General features: G+C 40.6%; 2 protein-coding genes across 2 annotated transcripts in view; both read right to left on the bottom strand.

Moving 5' to 3' along the window:
* LOC119499822 (trace amine-associated receptor 13c-like) overlaps nt 1–25,458 on the bottom strand; it is a 978,627-nt gene that overhangs the window by 162,295 nt on the left and 790,874 nt on the right. The window lies entirely within an intron of this gene.
* fer1l6 (fer-1 like family member 6) lies at nt 1,263–21,813 on the bottom strand. Its single transcript, XM_037789006.1, has 46 exons — nt 21,361–21,813; nt 19,665–19,753; nt 18,947–19,058; nt 18,095–18,149; nt 17,560–17,691; nt 17,390–17,452; nt 16,926–17,004; nt 16,671–16,824; nt 16,390–16,576; nt 16,000–16,101; nt 15,806–15,896; nt 15,507–15,624; nt 15,195–15,426; nt 14,693–14,801; nt 13,411–13,648; nt 13,196–13,316; nt 12,974–13,074; nt 12,561–12,663; nt 11,499–11,618; nt 11,231–11,383; nt 10,917–11,088; nt 10,576–10,700; nt 10,181–10,315; nt 9,920–10,069; nt 9,705–9,812; nt 9,457–9,519; nt 8,926–9,024; nt 8,402–8,627; nt 8,009–8,163; nt 7,782–7,904; nt 7,656–7,698; nt 7,203–7,247; nt 6,614–6,708; nt 6,091–6,219; nt 5,858–5,998; nt 5,389–5,516; nt 5,129–5,299; nt 4,785–4,939; nt 3,751–3,893; nt 3,216–3,304; nt 3,017–3,115; nt 2,717–2,837; nt 2,384–2,504; nt 2,135–2,292; nt 1,937–2,037; nt 1,263–1,443 (listed from the first exon to the last, which is right to left on the bottom strand). The coding sequence occupies exons 1-46, from the start codon at nt 21,390–21,392 to the stop codon at nt 1,263–1,265; spliced, it is 5,667 nt and encodes a 1,888-aa protein (XP_037644934.1). The 5' UTR covers nt 21,393–21,813.

Below are 25,458 nucleotides of genomic sequence, written 5' to 3'. Positions count from 1 at the left end.
GTCTTAAGATACTACTGACCAAATTTGAAGTTGATCGGGTTAAATCTCTAGGAGGAGTTCGTTAAAGTACAGCGCCTGGGTATGGTAAAAAAACGCCATAAAATCCAATATGGCCGACTTCCGGTTGGGTTTACGGTATACCTCCAAGAGGGTTTTATTTACGTCTCATCATGGTACATATACCTACCAAATTTCGTAAATTTAGGAGAAACGTGTCGTCGGGGCTACTCAATAGGGGGCGCTAGCGAGCCAATTTGCCACACCCGAGCACGAAACCCATATCAGATATTCATTTCACGCACGTCTGACACGTGTGCAAAATTTCAAAAAAAGTTCATTATCCCAAGCACCTCGTTTTCACGCTCAAAGACATAATAGAATAATAAGAATAATAATAAGAATAATAATCATTTGAAATACAATAGGTCCTCGGACCGACTTTGTCGGTGCTCGGGCCCTAATAAGTCGAAAAAATAAAAAAACAGTCATAGTATAGTATGTCAAGAAATTAAAAAAAGTCATAGTATAATATGTCGAAACATTTCATGAAAAAAAAACTCATAGTATAGTATGTCCAAAAATTAAAAAAAAGTCATAGTATGTTGAAATAAATAAATAAAAAAGTCATAGTAAAGTATGTGAAAAAAAATAAAAAAGGTAATAGTGTGTGTATATATGAATAAAAAAACAAAGCATTGGAATAATGATTTTAGAGGTTGAATACCAAGGCAGGTCGAAGATTAGAAGCATTCGGGTCAGCCCTACATTGAACTTCCATTCACAACTAAATAACAGCAGAGCCTTAAGTTTCTTCTTTATTGAGCATAGATTACAATGTTTCAACACATGGTGGATTCATCAGGTCAAACTTATCCCTACACATATGTACGGACAAAAAAAATAGAGTTCCTGATATGGATCACTTTGTCTTTGCCCTCATTTTACATAATTTACACATTCAGAATCTTAAAATGTATAAACTAATTCTCCAATACACAGGAAACATCAATTATTTGAATACAGAAACCTTCTACAGTAAAATATATTGTCATGTACATGTTCACGGTTAATGTATTTTAAAGGGAAATGTTTGGTTGGACAGAATGGGTTTCCAGTGCGTGGTTGATCATGCAATTATTGGACTCTTCCTTAACAGATAATGTGGATAAGCTAAAAGTATACTGTAGTACTGATTGTTTTAAGACAACACTGCAGTACGTTGAAAGAGTTATTGGTCGCTGTTATCATCCCTAGTCTGTGTGTTATCCATTGATTATCTTCTGAGAAATGGCTCCTGGCAGTGTGTAGAACAGCAGAGCGAGGAAGAGCAAAGTGATGAGCACGACCAGGGCGATGATGATGTACTTCTTGTAGCTTCGCCACACCAAGTGGAAGAAACACTTGAATGGGTTGACAAACCACGAGAAGGAGGTGTCTGGACGACTGGAAGAGAGGAGAAGCGAGAATTAAAGGTACGGTGTGTAGGAATTGATGGCATCTAGTGGTGCAGTTGCAGATTGCCACCAACTGAATACCCCTCCACTCACTCCTCCCTTTCCATGTCTGCAGTAACGTAAACCGCCAAGTGCAAAACCGTGGGAACGCCATTCGCCTCGCTCAAAGGCCATCCTTACCATAATAACACTACTTTAGGAGCAACAGAAGTCAGACAAACTACCGAAAAGAAATACTGCAGCACTCGCTAGTTACAGTCACTAGTACACTTTCACCTGCAACAGGGCAACAATATCATGAGAACGGCATATTTTCAGAAGAGTCATAGTATTTTTAAGTCACATTTTCTCACACTGTGCCTCATAAACTCCTACCTCTGAAGTTCACGCCGTTAAAGGCAACAAGCACACCTCCACAGTAGAAACACAGAAACACACACCAAGCAAGTTTGTTTGTAGAGCGAATATTGCCAGACTCTTACTTTGGTTTTGGCAGCGGCTCCGGCTCCTTGCGGGCTCGGCCAACAGGATTTTTCTCGGCCTCTTCAGCAATCACGAGATGGAACTCTGCCTCCACTTTCCCCTGATGGATTCAGAGGACACAACCATCAGTCAAAGTCTCACCATGTCAGTCTGTAAGACTTGGTTGGTACAGTGTGTTTGTGTATTTGTGTACGTACCGTCAGCTCTCCAGACTTGCTGAAGGGCCACCAGCCTCTTGATCTCTTGTGCTGGAAGATGGAGATTCTCTCCGTCCCGTCCGTCAAGATGTCCAATTTACACGACTTTGCCGTCTTCGCCCCTCGAGGGAAACCATGGAGGTTCAACTCCAACGTGCCTACACGACACACGCAATATCACACACTTGTCATCAGGCAAATATAGAAATAGAGAAACACAGATACACAATGAGAAGCAGTAAGACCCACCTAGGAAGTCGTCAGAGGAGAGTGTCTCGAAGTCCCAGACCTGCAGACTGAGGATGGCAGGAAGCTTCTGCTCCGTTTTATCCAGAGAGAAAATGTGCTCTTTCTTCCTCACCACTACTACCTGTGAGGAAGAGAGGAAAAGAGAGATGTTGGTGTGACTCTATAATTTAACTTGCACTATTCTATGTCTTTGATTCTCATTTTGATTCTACTTGTGTTTTTTCTTTTTTAATTAGCATTGTTGAAGTGTACCTGAGACCCAATATTTTCATTGCCAAATGACTGCTTGCTGTGATTGTTGTGCATATGACTAGTAAAGAAACTCGTCAGTACCTTCTCAGCAGGCAGGTAGCTGAAGGGGAACACAAAGCGCCAGTTGAAGTTTCCTTCTCCAGTCAGAGAGTTGTAGTGGACGTCTGTCTCCTGACGGTCATCCTCTATACCTTTCAACCAGCTACAGAGAAAGATCAACAATGGCACTGTTTACATGGCAACATTAAATAGCAGGGAAAAGTAGGCTAACAACTTATTTTTATACAAGAAAATATACTGTTTAGAATCAGAAAACTAATAGCAAATTATGAGTCTGACAAATACCTGCATTTGGAACGGAGAGAAAGATAGTGTAGTTACCCCTTGACGTAGATATCACTGGACTGTTGACCGGTGAGGAAGTTGCTGTCCTCCAGGACCACATCTTCTGTGTTCCAGATGATGATACGCAGCTCGTACCTGAACACACACACAAACACACACATTGGGGTGTTAGACGTTTCATCAAGACTTTAAAGACTGTCCTTCAGGTGCTGAGAGAGAGACAGACAGCTCTCACCCTTTTGGTTTTCGAGGTGAAATGTCCACTGAAGGTCCCGGATGAGGTAAGTCCATGGGAAACATGTCTACCCACATCTGGACCTGACCCTGCACACACACACAGACACACACACACACAGGAGAAGAATCAAGAACTGTTTATTGTCTTGTAGTAGTGCTGAAAAGATGCTTCCACAAAGAGACAAGTCGCTACTCTTGCATCATCGGCAAACCTCTGTCTTTCTCACATGGTAGCACTCAAGTAATAATAAGTTTACCCTACTATTTCTCAAAATATGTAGTAGATCTCTGTGAGGATATGGTTCTAGCCAACAGAAGTATTTTGAAATATAATTTGTTGTTTTTGTATCACATAACATTTGTAGAAATTATGCTTTTATTCTGAAAGGTTGAGGCTGATGGAACAGATAAAGAAGTTGAAGGCATACAAATGGCAAATTACTTTTTGTTGTCTGAAGAAAAGTTTGTGACAATATTTTGGTTTTATCACATATTACATTATACTTTGTTAGATAGTGTTAAAAAAGAAGTACCTGGTCCATGCCGGGCCGAGCCTTGTTGAACAGGGTTCTGGTCTCGATGTGTTCTGGTACCAGTTTGCATCCCACAGCCGGGAGCTCCGCCCAGCGGTGCAGGATCTTCAGAGACAAATGCTCATAGGTCTCCAGCGGCTCGTCTGAGACGTGAGCACACAACAAAAAATGATTATCGACCAGTCGTGTTGCAGTTTACATCCATGTCTGTCATAAATGTCATCACTTCATTATTTTATCCTGTTAGACATTTCTGTAAAATTGTCATAATTAGCATATGAATTCTTGAGTTATGGCCAAAAACCTGCTTTGTGAGGTCACAGACAGACACAACATCTGGCCACAGCTGCATAAAAAATCATAGTATAGTATTTCATTAAAGAAAAAAGTCATAGTATAGTACGTCATTTAACAAAAGTCATGAAAAAGTCATAGTATAGTATGTCATTTAAAAAATATTTTAAAAAAAGTCATAGTATAGTATGTCATTAAAAAATAATAAAAATGCATTGTATAATAACGTAATTAAAAAAAATCATAAAAAGTCATAGTATAGCATGTGATAAAAAATACATAGGATAGTGTGTCATTTTAAAAAAATCATAAAAAAAAGTCATAGTATATGTAATTTAAAAACATAAACAAGTCATAGTATAGTATGATATAAAAAAGTCATAGCATGCTTTGTCATTAAAAAAAATCATAAAAAGTCAAAGTGTAGTATGTTATTAAAAAAAAATCATGATAAAAGTCATAGTATAGCATGACATTTAGAAACATCATAAAAAAAAGTATTTAGGAGCAGACAGACGGATAACCCAAAACGTAATGCATCCGGAGGCATAAAAACTAAAATGACACTTTAAAATGAGAATACTGTTCTGTTTTATCACTTTAGATGTAATTGTGTGGTTGCATATGATTAAAGGGTGAGGCTTTACTTTATCTCCCCCTTTTTCAGCATTTATAAGCAGCATAAAAACATTTCATAAATGGCTTACAACCCTACAACATGTAGTGGGTCCAGTCTTTACCTTCAAGCATGAAGAGCGTCTTGCCCGTGAATATTTTGTCGGCCACAGTGATGCGTCCTGGTCTGAAGAGAGGATCGGCCAGACCGTTGTCTCTGCACAGCTTAGTCAGCAGCTCTGACGGCTTCAGACAGTCTCTCCAGGCATTATAACCGTCACTAACAGACAAACAGAAAGGTGGAGGAGGCATAGTGACCTGTTTTAGTATGATTATCAAGTAAATGAACATGGCAGTGTTTTCTCCTTTAATGTGTTTGTTCAGATGAAAAAATGACACAGAGATGAAGTAGGTATGAATTAAGAGTCAAATAAACCATAAATAAAAAGGGCAAAAGGCCCAGACTCACACGCTGTACTCGGTAGGGAGTCCACAGGAGGCTCTGTGTCGGCTGTAGAATCGGTTCTCCAGGTCAATGCGAGTCTCTCCTATCAGGTCGTCCCCTCCCACCATGTCGTAGTCATAGATCACCACCGACAGCAGAGACTCCTGAGGAAACGTCGCCTGCATCTCAAAAGACCTGGACGCAGAGAAGAAAAAGAGAAGTTTGGGGTGGGGTGCTGATTTAGAACATAAAGGGATAAGTTATCAGTCAAGCCAGTCACCTACCTTCCAAACACAGGATTCAGCTGTTTAGGGATGTAGTTGTCTCTGTCTTTGATTTCGTTCTTGCCAAGCCGGAGAACAATGTAAGGGTCCGCCTTCCCATCCGGATCAGCTGGGTGCAGGTTAGACGCCTGGAGAGGGAGGACAGAGCATTAACACGTTGGTATAGTTTAGTCTCATACAAATAAGAGGATTCTTTTTTTTTACATTTAATGTAAATAAGGTGCCAAAGTGCATAAGAAATCATCAAAATAGACTATATGTGGTTTGTTTGATCCTTGCTAGCATTTCAGATATTTTAAATTAAGCCTAGTTACTTAAAATAAATTAACCAAAACATTTTTTTAGATTGTGAATAGTTAAAGATGCTCTCAACAGCTGTGCATTTTGTGTGATTTGTCTAAATCCTTAAGAACATCATTGTAAACATTTTAAATGTCTAAAACTGAGAAATGAAGAAATGAGGACGCACAGAGACGATGTAAACCCGTATGAGGACTTGGACCAGTCCGTTGGGAGGGATTCCTCTGTTGACTCTGAAGTCCCCGGTGTCCACGGCTTCGTCCCAGTCCTCTGCCTCGTCCTCAGCCAGTCTATACAGGCAGAATCGCCCCTGCAGAGAAGATTATGCATTATAGTGGATTAGATCGATAGTGAAGATATGTCAGTGATTCCCATAGAGGACCTTCAACCTTATTGTCTCACCTTGAATTTGCCTACGAATCTCTCCTCCGTCGCCCCCTCTTCCTCATTGGCTTTCCCTCTGAACAGCTCGTACGTGTTCACCCAGTCATTGAAAGGCCCAAACTCTGCCTCCAGCTCCTTGTTGTACAGCTGCACAGAGATTATCAGCATCACTGCATTGAACTTTTATCTCTTTGACATGTATCAATACCAAGATATATTGTTTGATTTTTTTTTAAAAAGCACATATTTGTAAAGGTTTTTTTTCTCTTAGACATAATAAATAGACAATTTATGCACGATGGAGAATCACACACTCCCATTTACCCTGTTTATGTTTTTAACAAATGCACCAGAGATTCAGACTGCAAAATCCTGACAAAGTCTATCCATGTGAATTGTGAATTTAGCACTTTAATCTGTGTGTTTTCTGTAGTTCATCACTGCTGGTAGCTGTATGTTTTGGAGTGCTCTTTCATTCTGAGCATCTGGTTTAAAGAGAGTGTCTGCTGTGATCTTATTGTAGTGTTTGTGCACCGAATACCTTGAGTGTGGCTAATTTAGTAGGCAGACCGAAGCTTGGCTCCAGGGTTCCTTTTCCTGTCGTTTTCTTCTTCTTGTCTCCTTCCGAGCTGCTGACTGATGGAAGAAACAAGACACATTTTCAGTGACACAAAGCACCGTGGCAAAGAGTTCCCCGTTATTGTGTAAAAAGTATCGTTTGTTTCTTTTTAATGCTGCAGAAGGATTTGTTAGAAATATGCTTCCTGCTTGAACATTAAAGAACACCATACTGATCCCTCTAGAATCAAATCTTAGGTAACTGTACACCCAGTAAAGTGGCCACCACAACCTTTATCCACTGCTGAAAGTACCTGGAGGGTAACAGTGGTAGCTGCAGGGTGGATCCTGCAGTGACAGAACACCATAATACCATAATACCAATACTATAAACAGAGCCTAACAGATCTATCTACAGGCTTGTACCACACAAACCAGTAAGATTCAATCAGTCCCAGGCGAGTTACCAAGCAGAAGATTTCCTCCAAGGAAGTTAGAATCAACAGAGGCTAAAACTGTCTTGAAAGTGCTCTATGTCAACAGCTATTTTAGCTGCATGTCTTTGTCCTTACCCAAGGAGTTTATTCCATCGCTGAGCAAGCCCTCGTACGGCAGAGCTGCAATGCACAACAATGTGTGTGTGGGGGATCAGGGGGAAAATAATGGGACAACCCTTCCTAAGACCAGTTTACTCTTATATTTATATTTGACCTAAAGATGTTTTTTGCAGAGATCTCCATTCACGCTGAAATGCCTGAACAATAGGGCTAAATGTCACATTGATCTGGACATTGATCACCTACACTGGCGTTTAAAACTGCTGCACTCAAGATGTAAGGCCTTTGCACGACATGTCTGAATTTTTCATTCAAAATTGTCGGACGTTTATAAATAAATGCGACCTTAACTTGTGTCAATCACGTTTACACACCAACTCTGAAACCTTCGTCCATCATTAACATCGTCTTTGACATTGAATTTAAGTGTTCAAAGAGAACGTAATGTTACATGAGAGGAGTTCTTACTTTTTTCAAAGACGTCGGGGAACGGAGATCCTTGCTGTTTGGCCTGGAACACAAACAGGAGCGTACATATTCACATTCTGTTTTTTATTTATATGTTTTGCAAAAAAACTCATCGATCAGATCTACCTGTTTCTCTACAGACGCGTAGTATTTCGACCACCAGTCGATGACACACTCCGCTGATTCGTCGGCGATGGTCCGCCTCCTCCGCTTAGTGGAACGACTACGGGTGGTCTTTGTCCTGCTGTCCTGGATTTCAAATATACACAACATGCACAGGCAAAGAATATTTAGACAGTGATACATGTGATCCATAAGAGCATTTATGTAGTTATATATGCAGTAACTTTCACCTTTTTCTTCCTCGGGTCTTGCTTAGTTGTGGGTGGAGGTGAAGGTTGGGCTGGAGGTGGAGGAAGAGGTGGGGCTTCATCCTCCACAGTGATCAGGAAATCTTGTTTTGTTAGTGATGCAGTTGAACTGGCCTCTCCAATGTCATCGTACGCTGCTATTGGACAAGAGACAAAGATAAATCTTCCAATGGGACGAGATCAACTTTAGTTTCAGGTGATTATACACTAAAACAATCATAGTTATTAATATTATATTCCATTTCTGCTATTAAACACTGTTCCGTTAAAGGTAAAAACATGAAAAAAGAAATATAAAATTCAGGCCGTAAAAATCACTCAGTGTGCCACACGTACACAAACACACATACAGACAGACATACACACATGTATTACCCTCAGTGCTTTGTGGCTCTGGTATCAGGACAGGCTCCGGGGTGTATGTGACCTTTGGTGGTTTGTGTATCTGTACGGGAGCAGGCGGGGTCGGGGGTGGCGTGTATTTGAAGGCCTTGAGGTTGTTGATAATGTGGTTTCCAACCAACGTGCTTCGACCAAAGGCCCGCCAATCGACGACAGTGATGCTGAGAGGAGGGTGGAGGTGTTCGTTCTCTGGTAACTCCTAAAGGACGACACAATAGAGAAGAACTTTTATGTTATAAAAATAAATTCCATCAATTAGCCAATAAATGTATTGATTCCTCCGCCAGTATCGATCCAGGGACGCCGTCGTTACATACTACACTACATGGCCAAAGGCATGTGGACACCTGAACATATGTGATTTTTGAACATCTCATTACAAACCACGAGCATTATTGTGCTCTCCATCAGTTTTTCCATAAGATTTAGAAACCTGGCTGCAGGGATTCGCTCCCATTCAGCCACAATAGCATTAGTGAGGCCTATATTGGTCTTACCAGCTCTATGACGTCAACCAGCGTGGTGAAGTTTGGGTTGGACTTGTACTTCTGAATGACGGAGGAACGCAGTGTTCTACCTGCACACTCTATGATGACCTAGAGAAAGAGAGAAGGGGTTGTTATTTAACCATCCTTTATTGTAATGTGTAAATGAACTGGATATTAGGATCTTGTTTCCCAGGATGGATCCCTCCTGAGGTTTCTTCCATTTTTTTTCCTTGTTAAAAGTTTTTTTGAGGGTGAGTTTTTCCTCAATCTGAATCAAGGATCACATTATGGCATGTTGTGAATTGAATTAATAGAAAGTATTTAAGTTGTCACTGTTCTGCTCTTCTGACAGAGATCATAAAATACAGAGCAGAAAATGATGGCTCTGAGGAAAGGATGTCTCATTTTGTTAAATGCCTGTTCTCTTCCTCGCCTCCTCCCCTCACATCTCCCATGCGCAGGACTACGACGCAAGAAGAGGAGGCGAGGAAAGGAAGCGAAGAGACAAGAAAAGGACCCTTTGTGTTTGTGTGTGCGTACCTGTGGGCGATCAACAGACAGGAGCTGAACCTTCTTCAGCTCCCTCAGACCCCAGAATAACACCTGATGGACAGAACACACAGGCTAGTTAGAGCTGAGTGCTTGGGTTGGATTATGAGCCAAAATATCCTAAATAATGTTAATAATAAATGAGTGACAGAACAACTCAGCTTAGTGTTGTTCATCGTCAAAAAAAATTTAAAAACAGGGACACAAATATAAATCGTTTTTAAAAAAGGCAGCCAAACCTCCAGCCTGTAGGTGCTGAGAATAGGTCTGATGTTGGCAGGAACCGTGTAGATGCCTCCTTCCTGCTCCTCTAACGCCGGCAGACTCAGTTCTCCAAACTCTTGGATCTAAACATTCATCACAATGATACTTCTTCATTATTAGTGCTTTGTTCATTCTACATTTTTCATTATTGTTTCATCGTGATGGAAACTAAATGGTTATATTGACTGACCTGCAGCAGTTCAAATGCAGCCAGCAGGTCTCCTCCCGGCTGGCTGCCGCAGTGCAGCGGGCTGTACTGCAGAGTTGGAGGGGTGTAGGGGTCAGAGGCCAGCCGGACCTCAGGCACTGCCACTGTGGCTCCCAGATACTCCGCCTTACCCTAAGACCAGAGAAAGAAGGTCACAAGTTCAATTCAAAGAGTCAGCAGCTTAGCAGCAACATGTTCAAAACAGTGATGTCAATTTTTGTCAATCTATCTACGTAGCCTTACCAGTGCGTCGTCGTCGTACACCTCGATGAGAATACGTGGCGGCTCTTGCTGGATGTGCTGCAGATCTCCACTCAGCAGCAGACGGCTCATCGGCAAACACTGATTCCATGTCGGACTGAGAGTCTGACTGATCACCTGACAGCAACACACACACCATGAACACACAAATAAACAATCAGACGTGGACAGCACCAGCTCAAAACCTACACGCAGTAAGAAGCAAATACACTACATTAAAAGTGTGCAATTTAAATCGACCGACACATCACCACCAACAAAGCCAAAGAAAATTCCTAGTGTATACCCCTTACACCTGGCAATAAACACCTTTCTGATTTCTGATTCTGCTTCTGAGACACTTTAATGATGTTCTAGGAACACAAACACACACTTACATTGGTGGTTTGGCTGTGAGACAGATAGGTGACTCGAGCAAAAGGGTCAGACAGGCCGGAGGTGTCTCCAGCGATGAGACCACGAGCCTGATACATGTGGCACCTCAACTGGAATTGATACTGCTCTGAAGACACACACACAACATAACATAACATGTGGTTTAGAATGACTTTAAAGCATCAGTTGCACAAAAACATATTTTTCCTCTACAATAGTGATTGTATTATCAAAAAGCCAAAAACATTAAGTATCGCAATTTGCAATGTGTGAAAGTTCAAAGATAACATGCCAAAAATAACCAGAGAAGTGGAGGGATTGTAATAATCTGATTGTTTCTTACCTGCACAGAGCAGGCTGGTTGGAGGGCAGCTGGCGTCAGCGGCCCCTTTGTCCGAACTGAACCCTGCAGGTAGGTCGTCCAGCATGTGGCCGGAGTCCGAACAGCTTCCATACCACAGATACACATCCACCTTCGCTTGGACTGACAAGCCTGCAACACGCTTCCCTGGAGGCTGCACACATATAAACACATGTATCAGTTTTTCTCTGCCAGCTCTCCTATATTGAAAAATAATTAAGTTTTAAGTCATCTGTGTGTGTGTGTGTGTGTGTGTGTGTGTGTGTGTGTGTGTGTGTGCGTGTGTTTGTGTTTACCTTTAGAAACAGTGTTATTATCTTGCCACAGTGGATTCCTCGTGCCTCCTGGCTGCTGGAGTACAGCAGGTCTCTGGTACGGACCCGAGCGTACGCAACACGCTTGTTGTTGCTTAGCAACCACACAAACATGTCGGGAACTGTGTGCTGGGGCTGCAGCAGAGTGTGAAGGCGTGCACGTGTGTAAGAAAAGTTTAGATGTACAAGGTAAATAAAGAAAAACACACACAAACTGTCACGATGTACATGAAAACGTTGAGTCCCGTACCTCCTCCACAAGGAAGCGTAGTTTGTGTGTGAGTTTTGTTGCCTGCTGCAGCATTTCTTTCACACCACCAGCTTTTCTCTTCCTCACTACCAATGACTGGGCCTCTCCGATCATACTCTCCTGCAACACACACACACGTTGTTGAAATGCATGATTCGTGCACATCTTTGGTGCAAATGCTCTGTGCTTGGTGCAACCCGTTCTCACTCCCAACTCGTCAAATACCAACCCTTGCACCTGCATCATTATTAGACGGTCAGTGCAACTGATGTAGTATTTAACAGCGATAACTCTGCTAAGGTTGGATGGGTCAAACAAACACAGGACTTTCACTCAGGAGTCTGCTGTTCGTGTCACGTGTGAAACTAAAAGTCAACATTAACGTATTTGTCACGTGACTTGTTAGTATCGTTAGTCCCGTGAATCACATGAGTCAATAGTCACTCAGTAGTCGCACGAGTTGTAAGTCAAGTTAATGTCAAACTTGATCATTTCCTAACCATAACGTTTATTTTGAAAAGACATTATGCATTTAACAAACGTTCATTGACACGCCGTCCCTGATACATCCAAAACTGACACTAGAGGGGTACCTAGAGCGTCATAGTTTTTGACCAGGCTTCATTATTACCAAGTTGGGAGTGAGAATGTGTTGAGTTAGGTTTGATGTAATACATTTTTAACTGCTGACCTGGAAAAAACAGGTAAACGTCTCTCATTTGCCACCAAAAAAACAATCCACCGAGTGACGTTGGCAGTCCAAATGAATAACAAATCCATAAATCAACTTAAATGTAAAACTAAAAAATAAATAGATGAAAAAAACTTGATAGGGAAACCAACCTTTTTAGTGATAGGTCATACCTCAAAAAATAAATCCCTGACTTTTTGACAGCAGCAAAATGCTTTACTTTAAGTCGTTTTAGGACTTTAAAATCTTTGATCGGTTAGTGGAAAATGGCTAAAAGAGCCTAAGGGGATTCACCTAAGGCCTCAGCACAAAGACGTAGCAGTTTATATTTAAGGAAATGTGTGTTTGTGTGTATCTCAGATTTTTCCCACCAGTTCCTGTTTACACATAGTGAGGCGTTTCCTGTCCAGCTGTGTCAGGTAACTCGACTTTAGCTCTGCCTTCAACTTGGCCTCCGCTGCTGCTATGAAACTCCTGCAGAGACACAGAACGGTGTGTTAGGCTACGACGCAATCATATATACTCTCTCACAATGAAGCAATGAGAAGCTTGTTGTCACCAGAAACCACGTATCTACAAACATGCACCTTTAATTGGCCATACTGGGAGGAAACACTTTTCTAAAAAATACATACAGATTGTTCATGGTTATTATTTGTGCTCCCTATTTGATTTTTTATAAAGAACCAGCATACATATAAAGCAGTGCTGCTCAGACTTTCCCACCATCGTTGCGGTGAGACACAAACAGTGTTATCACGCCCTGATTAGATTGTCTGAATACCTGGCGTCCATGCAGAATTCTTTCAGGATGGTTTTGAGCCGATGCTCCGCCCCTGGATCTGACTTCTTGTCTAGCTCGGCAGCATTGGCGACACCCTCCTCCTAAAAGAAAAGATATATTTGTTTTTTCCTAGGATTTTGGGGCAAGAGCACACATCAGATCATGTTCTGACAAATATCATCTGATCAGTGAAAACAGCATGTGGTGAGAGCGTGTACATACAAACAGCACAGCTATGTTGTCCAGCATGTTAGAGTTGTAGAGTCGGTAGGCTCTGTCCTCCCATTGACTCAGTACATTAACGCAATGCTTCTTCTTCTCCAGGGGAAGATACATGTAGTATCTAAATGTACACATGCAAACACAGTTATCCACACAATGAACTGGGAGAAAACGATGAAGAGCAAAATACAGTGTGAACAACAAAGCGACTCAACTTGTTTCCCTCGACGATGAGCGGTTTTTGTGGAGGCGTGGTGGACTTTGAGGCCAACGGGGTGTCCTGAGGTTCTCTGGGTAGGAGCGGGGTGGACTGGCTGGTGGGGGAGCCTACAGGAGAGGTGCCAGACGTGTCACTGTTGTCACCGACATCCAGCGCTCTTCTTCTCCTGCCGGTAGGGCTGGGGCCAGGGACGCCGGGTTTGTCCGCAGGCTCCATGATGTTACCGTAGTTACCTGAAGGAGGAAACAAAAGAAGAATTGTGTTTCTTTCATCGACTGTATATAAGAAGTGGACGCAGTCACTGTGACGTCACCGATTGGTTTGTGGACTTCCGTTTTGAAGCCTAGAGTTTGGAATTTTGGCCGTCGCCATCTTGTTTTTTTGCAACCAGAGGGTGGAGCTAAGTGCAACCGAACACTGAATAAGACATTTTTAGGCGACCAAAAGTATTATAATGAACTTTCATGAATTGAAAACACGCTGTGAAAGGGTTAAAGTTCTAAGACAAAAACACGGACAACTCCCAGACCGGACAACGCCGTGGTAGCGACCTGTCAATCACAAGGTAGCCCCGCCCTAAAGCATCCCCTGCTTTATGGTCTATTTGACTCTAAATGGAACCATAATTTACTAAATGAACATCATGCTGTATTGAAGAAGACTTGAAACTAGAGATTGAGACCATAAACTCATGTTTACAATGTTTACTGAGGTAATAAATCAAGAGAGAAGTAGGCTCATTTTCTCATAGACTTCTATACAATCTGACTTCTTTTTGCAACCAGAGGAGTCGCCCCCTGCTGGCTGTTAGAGAGAATGCAGGTTTAAGGCACTTCAGCATTGGCTTCACTTTTCAGACCCGGAGGTTGCCCGCAGGTTTCTTTATGCATCACCAGCAGTAGTTTAAAGTAACTAAGTACATTTACTCAAGTACTGTACTTAAGTGATATACACATTAATGCATCAATAATCCAATCCAATAACATAATATACATTATTCTGAAATTGGCAAAATGAGTACTTTTACTTTAATCATATTTTTATGTTAATACTTTTTTTTTTTTACTTGTTCTAGGAATTTAACCTACTCTAATCTTTAATCTTGGCTTCAGTGATAAATACAGGGCGGATCAAATAAAAGATACACTTTAACACAGACTACTCAAAATATGTATCAACACGTATTAACCTGTGAGCTTCTCAAAAGACAGTGTTTGTTACGTGACTATTACATTTGATTACTTAAATGTGTGCGAACAGTGGATTTGGTGACTCACCCAGGGAGAACTCAAAGTTGATGGGCTTGTCTCCGATCTTCCTGTCAATCATGGTGGCTTCGAACAACGCCCCGAACAGCAGGAAGCTGTTGTTGTTGTCCGTATTCAGCTGGACACAGAAACATCTCCACTTATTCATTAATCTGTTTTTGTCATATAGACTTTTCGTGTCATAATGAGAGGCACTTCCTGTGACCTTAAAATGATCTTGCAGATGCTACCTGGTGTATGCAATCATCCAAATTGACTAGTGACAATTGTGGCATGTCTATGGACACCAAACTCTCCCAGTTGAATTATCAGTGCAAACAGTAAGAAACTATGTTAAAGGCTCATGGGTCTTGTAGTATTTAGAGCAACTTACCATACTATCTCACCAAAAAAAGGCTTCGGTCAACAACAAATTTGGACCATTTGGTTTGACGAAACCATGTAGTATTTTTAAATTACTACATCGCAGTTCTATGTTGGAGAACATTGAGGAGAAGAAACAACTTCTTACCACAGGAGGAGATTCCACAGGCAGGACCTCAGCCACAGCTTTGCCTTTGTCATCATCAGCAGCTCCTCCTGCTGCTCCTCCCGCTGCTCCTCCTGCAGGAGTCTTACCATCCTTCCCTCCGCCTTTTCCCGCTTTGGCGTCCTTCAGCGGCTTCATCATTCTGCTGAGTTTAGACTCGGCACCCGTCCCTCCTGACAGGATCTCCACCGCCAGCTCCAAGTAGACCCGACCCCTGACACCAGCAAGAATTGGAGAACTTGTTGTTAGTATGTTGTTGGTTAATCATCAATTTTTTCCCATAAATGAACTTACCTGAAGGACACGCCCTCTCCGATGCCCTCATTAAGCTCCACTGTGTCATCACCTAATGTGTAGTTTCGGGCAGAGCCGTACAGGTTGATCCAAGCAGGACCAAAAGTTGGTAAAAAGCCTGGAGGAAGAGAGAATAAGATGGAGCGAGACAAACAATAAAACCAACAATTCCCACCATGATTCTTCCCACCTGGATTATGATTCCTGTCTGTCCCCTGCACATATTCATCCTTCCCCTAAACTCGTCCTCCTTTCCACATGACTTTACCTCCCCTTACATCCCTTCCATCCCTCCTCACCTCTGTCTCCATCCTGTTCATTGGAGATGCGCCTCAAGTCAAAGTAATGGGTTCCTATGGCAACATCGCTCATGCTTCCCTCATCCCAGACCTGTGAGGAGAGAGAAGTCAGCATCCTGTCACGTTTATACTTGCGTTATGCACAATGTTCGGTAATTATACATTTAAACATAAGCAGTGTTGAAAGTTCAGACCTGGATCTTCAGTCTCTGACACAGAGGAGGAAACATCTCTGTGAAGACGATCTGCTCGTTCCACACCGGGTCTGCTGTGGACTTCTGAGTGGATGTGCGACCCTGAGAGGCACGGTAAGGAGATTAAAAGATGATTTAGACTCACATAAAACAACTTGTATTTCAACAACTTTAAATTTCAAACATGAGATAAAAGCTAATCATGGCTGACTGAAAGTGGACCAAGCAGTTAGATGGTTTTTGAGCTGATACAAACCTGCTGTCTCACTCATAAGAATTGGACAACTGTTCAGAAACCTGCTGTGAGCTTCAGATCACCTTCCTGATTCGTTTTTAAATGAGCATAATTATATAAAAATGTCATCTGCTAGTAGTCGACATTCAACCCACCACTTGTTTGAAGAAGCCCACCACTACATAAGGGTCTATGAGTGCAGTGTTGTCTCCTATGAAGGCCTTGGTGACATTGGCCATGATGCTGGAGTTGTTCCGGGGAAGGCCTTCAGCTCGATACACCTTCACAGAGAAACGAGCCCAGGGTCGCTCGGAGGGAAAACCTTCTGGTACCAGCAGGTTCCTGAGGAAAAGGACATCATGGCCCGATATAAACCTGTGGTCTAATAAAGCAGGAATACTGCAAAACAACATTTAGAAAGAAATGGATATCATACTTCTCTATCTGCTCCTCGGCATCACTCGCTTTTGGTCCCGGCTGCATGGCGTCTCCCTTCGCTGAGACGCTGATGTCACACTTGACATAACCTTTGACCCCGTTGCTGTCACCAGGATTGGTCAGCATTGCCCACTTGTTGATGAACTGGTGACCTGAGGGAGCGAGAGAAAGAGACAGTAGGTTGACCTCTGGGTGGAATGTTGACCTTTACCTCTGGGTAAACTAAGAGACATGTCAGAAAGAGGTGAGCTACCTGGCTGTTTGTAGACCGTCCACACATCCAGCTTAAAGGACCCAACACAGAAACTCCTCAGCATTTTAGAGTGCATCACCTGGAAAGAGTGAGACGCACAGAGAAGAGACAGAGCTCAAGCTTGAAACTGACAGAATCAGAAACACTTCATTGTTCCCCGGGGGGAAATTAGGACGTAACAGTTGCTCTTATATAAAGGCATAAAGAAATATAAGAAAAATTGAAATAAAGGAGTATGTAAAATGTAAATTATCTACATAATGCTACAATATATAACACAATATATATAGAGAAATAAGTGTGAGAAATGAAAAATATATGAAATAAGGACAAATATGTGCATAAAATACATACAATATACTGTATAACCACAGTGTAAATAAGTAAATAAAAAAATGCTGAGATGTTGGATCTATTAAGTGTGTGTGTCTTTGAAATGCTCATTTGCTGCTTTGTTTCCTCACCGTCAGCTTGATGACTTTGTCGAAGAAGACCTCTTTGTGTGCGAAGAAGTCAAACACCAAATACTGGCGGAGAGAAGAGAAGGGGACAATTAGACTCATGAGACTCAGATGATTCAAATGGGGTCTCTCAGAAAAGTAAAATCACTGTGTTTTTCATGATTTATTCTGACCTCATTGTAAAAGGGAGCGTTGGTTCCTTCTTTGACTGAAGTCTGTTTCTTCTCATCTCCGATCTCAATCACCACACTGGGGTCGATGTTTTCTCCCACCAGCTGCCGGGCCTCTGTGATGTTAACGGCAATCTACGGGCCAGATAAAAACATTACATACCACTGCACAGATGAGAAGGATTCTGTCAGGATTTATTCCCAATTAGGCCTAAAAAAAGACTTCATACTGTATATTACATATTTACATACATATGTCTCACAATGTAAAGCACATTTTTTCCATTTTTATTGTGCATTTCACCACATATTTTAAATATTAAAATGTCTTTTATCAACTTGTGTTTATGCATTAAAATGGCCATTTGTGTTGTGTTTAATTATTTCTGTTTTCTCTTATTATTTATATATTTTTCTCTTTTGATGGTTTGTTACTACTCCACAGAGTTCCCCTGAGAATTGCTTGAGTTTAATTTTACATTTTAAATAATATATAACCCAAACATAATCCATAACTGTGTGTTGTGTATGTTGTTACCTGGAAGCTCTGAGGTTTCCCTTCACTCTTCTGGATGCGAGTTTTCAGTTTGGCCCTGTGGAAGTTTCACTGTACAGGTCAGAGTCTCAATCTGATTACTAATTAATGTAATACAGAAATATATGCCTGGAACATGATCAGTATACAGTAAACTTTCATCCAGACTGATCATCATCACAGCACAGTCAACCACAAACAGACAGAACACACTCACTTAATGAACCACTGAGATGAACAGAAACTGGACACAATCGTGACAGGATTTGGCGTTCGTGTTTATCTTAAGAAGTCTGGCAATAAATTCTGAAGTGCTGCGTCTGTGCATACTGTATGTAGTCAATTGCACCAAGAGGCACTAACACATAGTGCTTTGGGAGAGATTTCTATCAGTTTTGCTTCTTAACTACACCCAGTATCTTCTCCCAAATAGATCGGCGAAATCCCTCCCCTTCACGGTCTGATACTTCAATAGTTCTACAACATACTGCAACTTTCTTGACTTGCAAAATAATGTTTTAAATTGACAAACATCATGTGTGTGATCATGACACAATTCAAACGGGATCAAAAAAATATTTGTCTCACACCGTTGACTACGGTACAAATTGTTTTCCGAAATAAGGGTTGTGTCTGGAAGGTAACCTGCAAATTGCGAAAACTTGCTGAACTATCCTGACTTTCATTTCGAGGTCAATGCCTAACCTTAACCAACTCGTGAGAGTTTCACAATTGGCATGTTATCTTCTAGCCACGACCCGACATAAGGTCCCATGGTAGTCCACCAGCAGGGGAGGGACTTCGCCTCTCTATGCTGTATATAAAAGTTATGTAATGTGAGTATATCATTCATACCTCTTATAGTTTGGTATTATTCTGGTTATGACTGCAGAGCTTCCTGGTTGGTCCTCAGGGTTTTCTCCCTCCAGCAGGGCAGATGCTTCAGAAGACACCTCGGCCTCACTGTCTGTACACAAACACACACAGATTGACTTTATTTTTGCATCATGAGAAATAAAGTACCTTTCTAACTACATGTACTGTGAGATTACTACTAGTGGGAAAGGTCAATGAGGTTGTCCTACTCATGATCATGTGAGGTCTTGGTTGTCAGCCATCTTTTAAGATAACTGGCTCCAGCAGTAGTGACATAACACAAAGGTGTGTCTGGAAATAAAGTTTTTGTTTGTTGTTTGTGGTACAAGCGGCTCTGAAATTACTTTGAAGTATTCAATAATATGCAGATGTTCATGTCAGATTGAGTCCACACTGATTAATCCCACTCCCTCATCCTGTTGGATGCAGAAACATGTCAAACCGCAGAAGAAAATGCCCATCTTAAAACCATTTCATAGGACGTTTATTAGCTCACTAAAGACAATTACATCCTGTGATGAACGATGTTCTGTGTTGTCCTCGGAAACCTAAATGACCCGTAATTGCTGTTACATGTGACTGTTTGACAAGGGTTAGTCTCAGACACATTGATATGACAGGAATAATTACTCTATTGTACACTGTTAATACAACCAAGAGAGATTGTGTGAGTGTGTGTTTGTTTTCCAGGCCTTACCCACAGCTCCCTTGTTTGCCAGGACCAGGTCTGAGTCCACTTTCTTCTTCTTCTTCTTCCCTTTCAGGCCAAACATCAGCTTGGCCTTCCTGCTCACAGAGGAAGATAACCTTCAATCAGTCAAATGCACTCTTTATATCACTGTTATTGGCAATAAAATCAGTAATACAGCGGTAATAATATTTCTATTGAGGATTAGTGAAGCCTCACTGCTATCAGACACTGTGTCGGTCATGTTGACTTTAGTTCTTCAAACGCCGCTTCAATTCTATTCTTACATTTTTATCTTAATGTATTTTGTTTTTCTGGGTTTTATTTGACATATAAGTAAGAAAACACGCTGAGTTAGATGCTTTATGATTCTGTTACTATGAATTGTTGCAGTGAGCATCAGATTTTCCTTAAAAATGCATTCAACATTTTGTAAAAGGAAAAACACATTGCATTAAAATCCCTTTAAATATTCCCTCTAAAAAAAAAAACAGCCTTAAAATACTCAGAGTTGTAACCCATGAAAGTCTTTAAATTCATGTAACTATTGCAAAAATATTCCTTTGGAATAAATAAAATTATAGTTAATTTTTTTTTCTTTAAATGTGCCTTAAAGCATAATCACGTAGTTATGACTTTTTTTTGTGAGTGTAAAGGGAAGTCTGTTTTTAAGTTGTGGAGAATTTTTTTTGTATTATTATATATATTATTAGAATATTATTATTATTTATTGTTGACCTTGTTCCTACAATATTTTAATTTTAATAATTCTGACATTTTCTTTATGTTACGAATATTGACATAGAACTAGAGAACTAATTTTTTCACAGTGTAAATCTTCCTCAGACACCAGTTTTTAAGGTGAATAAGGTAAAAGAATTAACTAATAGATATCACCATGATACTTCCCCAGTTGATCACTTACACGAAGATAATTATTTTTTTGTATTACAAGTTTTATGAAAATGTACGTTTAAATATGCAAATGAGGCATTATCTTATCAAATTTGTTCGAATTTGCATTCATTTCCAGAAGCCAGGTTCATAATTGTTTAATTTTGTTGACATATTAGAGTTTTACAGAGGGAATTTTGGATATCTCGTTTTATTGCCATATTTTTAGTAATAAAATGTTTTATAAATCAGGCTATGAATGATGTATGAACAAACCCCTCAGTAAAAACCTTCAGAATATACTATAGATAGGAATCAAATTGGACAGTTTGGTGGATGTAAGAGCTGCTGAAGTGGAGATTTCTGACTCAGAGTCTGAGAAAAAATATTAATTTAGAGAAAACGGCCTTTAAAGATATGGATTGCAAAATTCCATACATTTTGCAAGAATGAATAGGGTAAAAAAACGTGAATCTTCCCCGGTTGATTACTTACATTAAGACAATTTTTTTTGTATTACAAGTTTTCTGAAATGTTATGTTTACATATGCAAATGAGGAATTATCTAATGCCAATTTTAGGAAAAATTTACAGACAAAATAAACACATTCTGGATGTTTTCCAGCCACTAGTCTGAAAAATTGATCAGTGCAGGAAAAACAATGTTTTTGCCTGGGATGTCTCCCCTTAACTGAAATCTTAAGTGTAAAATGTATATTTAGGTGACAATAGATCCTACAGGGATTGTCAAATGTAACACAGAAGTCGTCAGTTAGATGCAAAAACATGTAAAATCCTTTAAACTGCTCACCGCCGCTTGCTTGCAGGACTGTCTAGATCCATTCTGCTGACGTCCAGAGAAGTTTTATTTTTCTACTAACAGGCACCAGGAGGGTTCACGTCCTTCAGTTTACAACTAAATAAAACTAAATGTTGCCTCCTCATCTCTCTCTGCTCAGACTAAGACATAAGACATCGTCCCTCTTCTTGGACAAAGCTGAATAATATCATCACCTGAGCGACCCTGGCTAATTTCCAGCACATAATTATCCTGTCAGCTCTCTGGTCACCATGATCTGCTGACTCATTACAGACTACAAGTGCCTTTATCATCTGACATGACTGCACTGTAAACAAAGACTTATCGAAACATCCTTCAACTCGTCCTCACGGTAAAGCCTGCTCACTCTCTACATGCACAAAGAATTACCTTAATCCCAGTCTTAAGTATCCCTTAAGCCTGACTGTCCAGCTCAGCTCCTTCCTCCTAGTTCTAAAGAAAATATTTTGATCCTATCTCGGCCCATGTTTAACTTGCTGTGGTTCCAGCGGCTCAGTTTCTCAGTGTTGTGTTTAGTTTGTGGTTTTCAGTAAAGGGACCTGCCCTCCTTGCTTCATTTAATCACTGTTTACCGACGCGGTGTGTTCTCATAAGAGGATTTCACCTCAGCAGTGTTTCCTCCTTCAGTTCACTCTTTACAGGTGAGAGTGAGGATGAAAATATCTTGCTCCTTTAACATGAAAACTTAACATAGAGTATTACAGGTAGAAGAATATGATTGAAGTTGAACATGTTTGGCATGGTTAGCAGAACTAGACAGAGTGGACTGATGCTTATATTCAGCTTTTTTTTATGTGTGCGACCGGTGTTTCCTGCACGGATCAATATTAATACACGGGAGGCAGCACTAAGGATAAGTCAGGCAATATTCTATATTTTAGTTATTATCAAAATGACAAGCCTAAAACCAACAATGCATTAATCCGGCTCTCAAAACGTTCCGACTTCCTCAGCGCCAAGCCCTTTGTTTGAAGACATACATCTTTAAAAACAAGTCAAATATATTTATAGTTTGGGTTTTAAAAAAGGTTTGGTACATTCCTAAAATAGCTGGTTGCGCTAGTTTTTGATCAAACGTTACTCAAATGGCAGGAAATAGTGCAAAAACTCAATGTCAATGTCTAACCTTGGCCATTCAAGGGAAATGTCTAACCTTAACTATTCAAGGTCAATGTCTAACCTTAACTATTCAAGGTCAATGTCTAACCTTAACTATTCAAGGGAAATGTCTAACCTTAACTATTCAAGGTCAATGTCTAACCTTAACTATTCAAGGTCAATGTCTAACCTTAACTATTCAAGGGAAATGTCTAACCTTAACCATCTTGTGAGCAACTTGGGGGTTACCTTCTAGACACGACCGTTTGATGCATGAATGAGTATTTCCTGCAGCGTGCTGTGTTTTTAATATTTTTTGAACAACAATGGAGCTCTATAGCACTGAGTATTAAGATATATCAGGTAATAGTTATTCACAGGATCAATTTATTGTTGGTTTTCATCTTTATATGGAATTTGTCGATAAGAAAAATATAGAATATCATCAGACTCACTAGGGAAATAAGCCTGTTTGCTCACTAAACGTCAAATTATCTAGTATCTTTGATTTCATGTAACTCTTGATGAGACAGAAAACAAGCATTTCTTCCCAAAATGTTGAAGTGTTAAACATGAGGTGATGTTTGGAGCTGTCGCTGGGTACCGATACGAACGCAAATAGTTTTAAAAGGTCTGAAATAACAGGTTTTATATCTTCTTTTACACTTCACACTGACTTATTATGTTGGGATCAAGAGTTGTAAACAAGAAGTCTGTCATGGACTGACAGAAGTTATTCATTAGAAAGGTTTGTTCATCTGTTATCTGTTATCCTGAGTCGTCAAAGCTGCACGGCGATGTAGAGCATCTCGCTGCTGAACTGCATTGTGCTTCAAGGCTTTATTAGTCTTCTCTGGTGGTCGTTAAAAGGACGCAAATATGAAGACACGCTGTAGACGACTAACTGGACTGTATCCATCATAAATAACGACGGAGGAATGCATCCTATCCCAGAACATGATGGGATAATATCTGCTGCCATTATTAGCAGACAAATACTCACAAGGGAAAGGCAAGTTTCCATTTCCTCATCGTATTGCGGTGAAGGACACTTGCTTCTAGTGTTATTCATCATGAATGGAAGCAAACGTTGTAGTCGAGAACAATGCTCACATTCAACTGGTTCTTCTTGAACTTTTTGAGCTCAGAGAACAACAACTCTTCCTCCAACCCAAACGACAAAACAGGTTGCTTGACATTTGAGCGGCACATATGCAGAAACTTTAGTTCTCTATCAGTGTCGACATGGAATGAGTTCAGGCTGTATAGGTCACCTGTTGTTTGGCTGCACTCGGAGCCCAACACACAATCACTGTAGTTGTGTGCGTACTGTAAAACAGAAGAAAACAAGACTTATATGGCTGGACCGTGTACAGTCAGTCTGTGAATTTATGGATAGACTGTTATAGAGGACACGCTGCTCCACTCAACCAAAGAACGTTTACTGCCAAGAAGTCAATACGCTTCCGTCATTTTGGACTGAAAGCGACAACCGGACGCTGGTAAAAAGTTCCCCTAAAAAGTCCCGTACAAAAGTAAATTATTTTCTATTCCATTGTCATATTCTATCGAAATGGCCTGTGTTGAACAATAAAATATTGTTAATATAAATAAGCCTTTTCAGTCGGAAAGGTGGTCGGAAATTAGCATAATATGCTCCTTTAAAGCAGTGGTGTCATTGAAATGAATGAGGAGGACACTATGCTGTTATCTGTCTGAACACAGCCTCATAGCTCTGTGTGGTGCTGATATACAAGACAACAGGTCCCTACAACTGTCAGTCCATGTGACTTCATGTTTACAGCAGTGTGAACATAAAGACTATTGAAAGACTCTTTTTCTTTATCTTTTTTTGGTTTGGTCTGGATCACGTTAACTAAACTGATTTCACATACATACATTCAGTTCAGGTTGAGTGTAAAAATCCAACAAAATGAGCCTGTTGACTCAACACCAAACGCCGCTGCAGTAATCTCAAAGGGCAGAGCCGGTGTCCTACCTTAGTTTGGGGTCCATCTCTGCAGTCAGACGTCGGGGTCACTCATCAGTTCCGGCAGCTGGACACGCTCCGCTGCATCTGGTCTGCATATGTTTGTTTCAGAGTCAGAGTTAGACGTTAGTTAATAGGCTGACGGGTGATTGGTGGCTCAACTGTTTGTTCAGAGGATGGAGTTGTAAAAGCAGAGGGAGCATGTGGCCGATGCATGGCTGGCTCCTTATTCATTTTTACTTTATTACCTGCTGGGAAGTCCAAGAGCCAGAGAGTCTCCGAAGGTTTTATTAGGATTTTTTTATTACTTAATTGTTTTTTTATTGTTTCAGATTATTTTTTAAGCTTGTTTCATATCAGATTTATGTTTATTTAGTAGCAGTACTCTGGTAGCAGTAGCAGGAGTGGAAGTGCTAAGTTGGTGTTACAAGAAGCAGCATTAGTAGTAATCTTGGTAGTAGCAGTAATGTAGTATTGTTTGTATTATCATCAGTGGCATTTATTTCTTATCATTGCCTGTCAAATAATCCAGTGATTCAGTGAGAGTAGTTAGATAACATGCTGCTTCCTCCAGATGTTGATATTAACAATAAAAATAACATTTATCAGTTGTCATCTGCCTGAAAACACGTACGGAGAAACGTCAAGATACAAGCAGAAGCCGAGTTAGTTACCTAATGTGTGTGTGTGTTTGTGTGTGCGTGTAGCCCGGTAATCATGTGACCAGGATGTATGAAGGTGGTAGAGTTAACAAACCCACCCCTGGTAAACAGAGCAGTCACACACACCTCGTCAGTCAGAGAGGATCAGCAGACATCTGTCTAATCACCTGGCAGACTGGACTTCATGTACTTACTTCATATCATCATACATCATCTCAACTTCATTTGATCACATTTTGATGAGTCAGAGAATGATAATAGATGTGCTTTTAAGTAGTATTGAATCTCAAATCACCAAGATAACAGGTGAAACAACCA

This window comes from Sebastes umbrosus, chromosome 13 (genome assembly GCF_015220745.1).
Source record: "Sebastes umbrosus isolate fSebUmb1 chromosome 13, fSebUmb1.pri, whole genome shotgun sequence".
In the NCBI taxonomy this organism is placed as follows: Eukaryota; Metazoa; Chordata; class Actinopteri; order Perciformes; family Sebastidae; genus Sebastes; species Sebastes umbrosus.
Note: the sequence above shows the minus strand (reverse complement) of the source record. Positions and strands in the feature narration are given on the sequence as shown.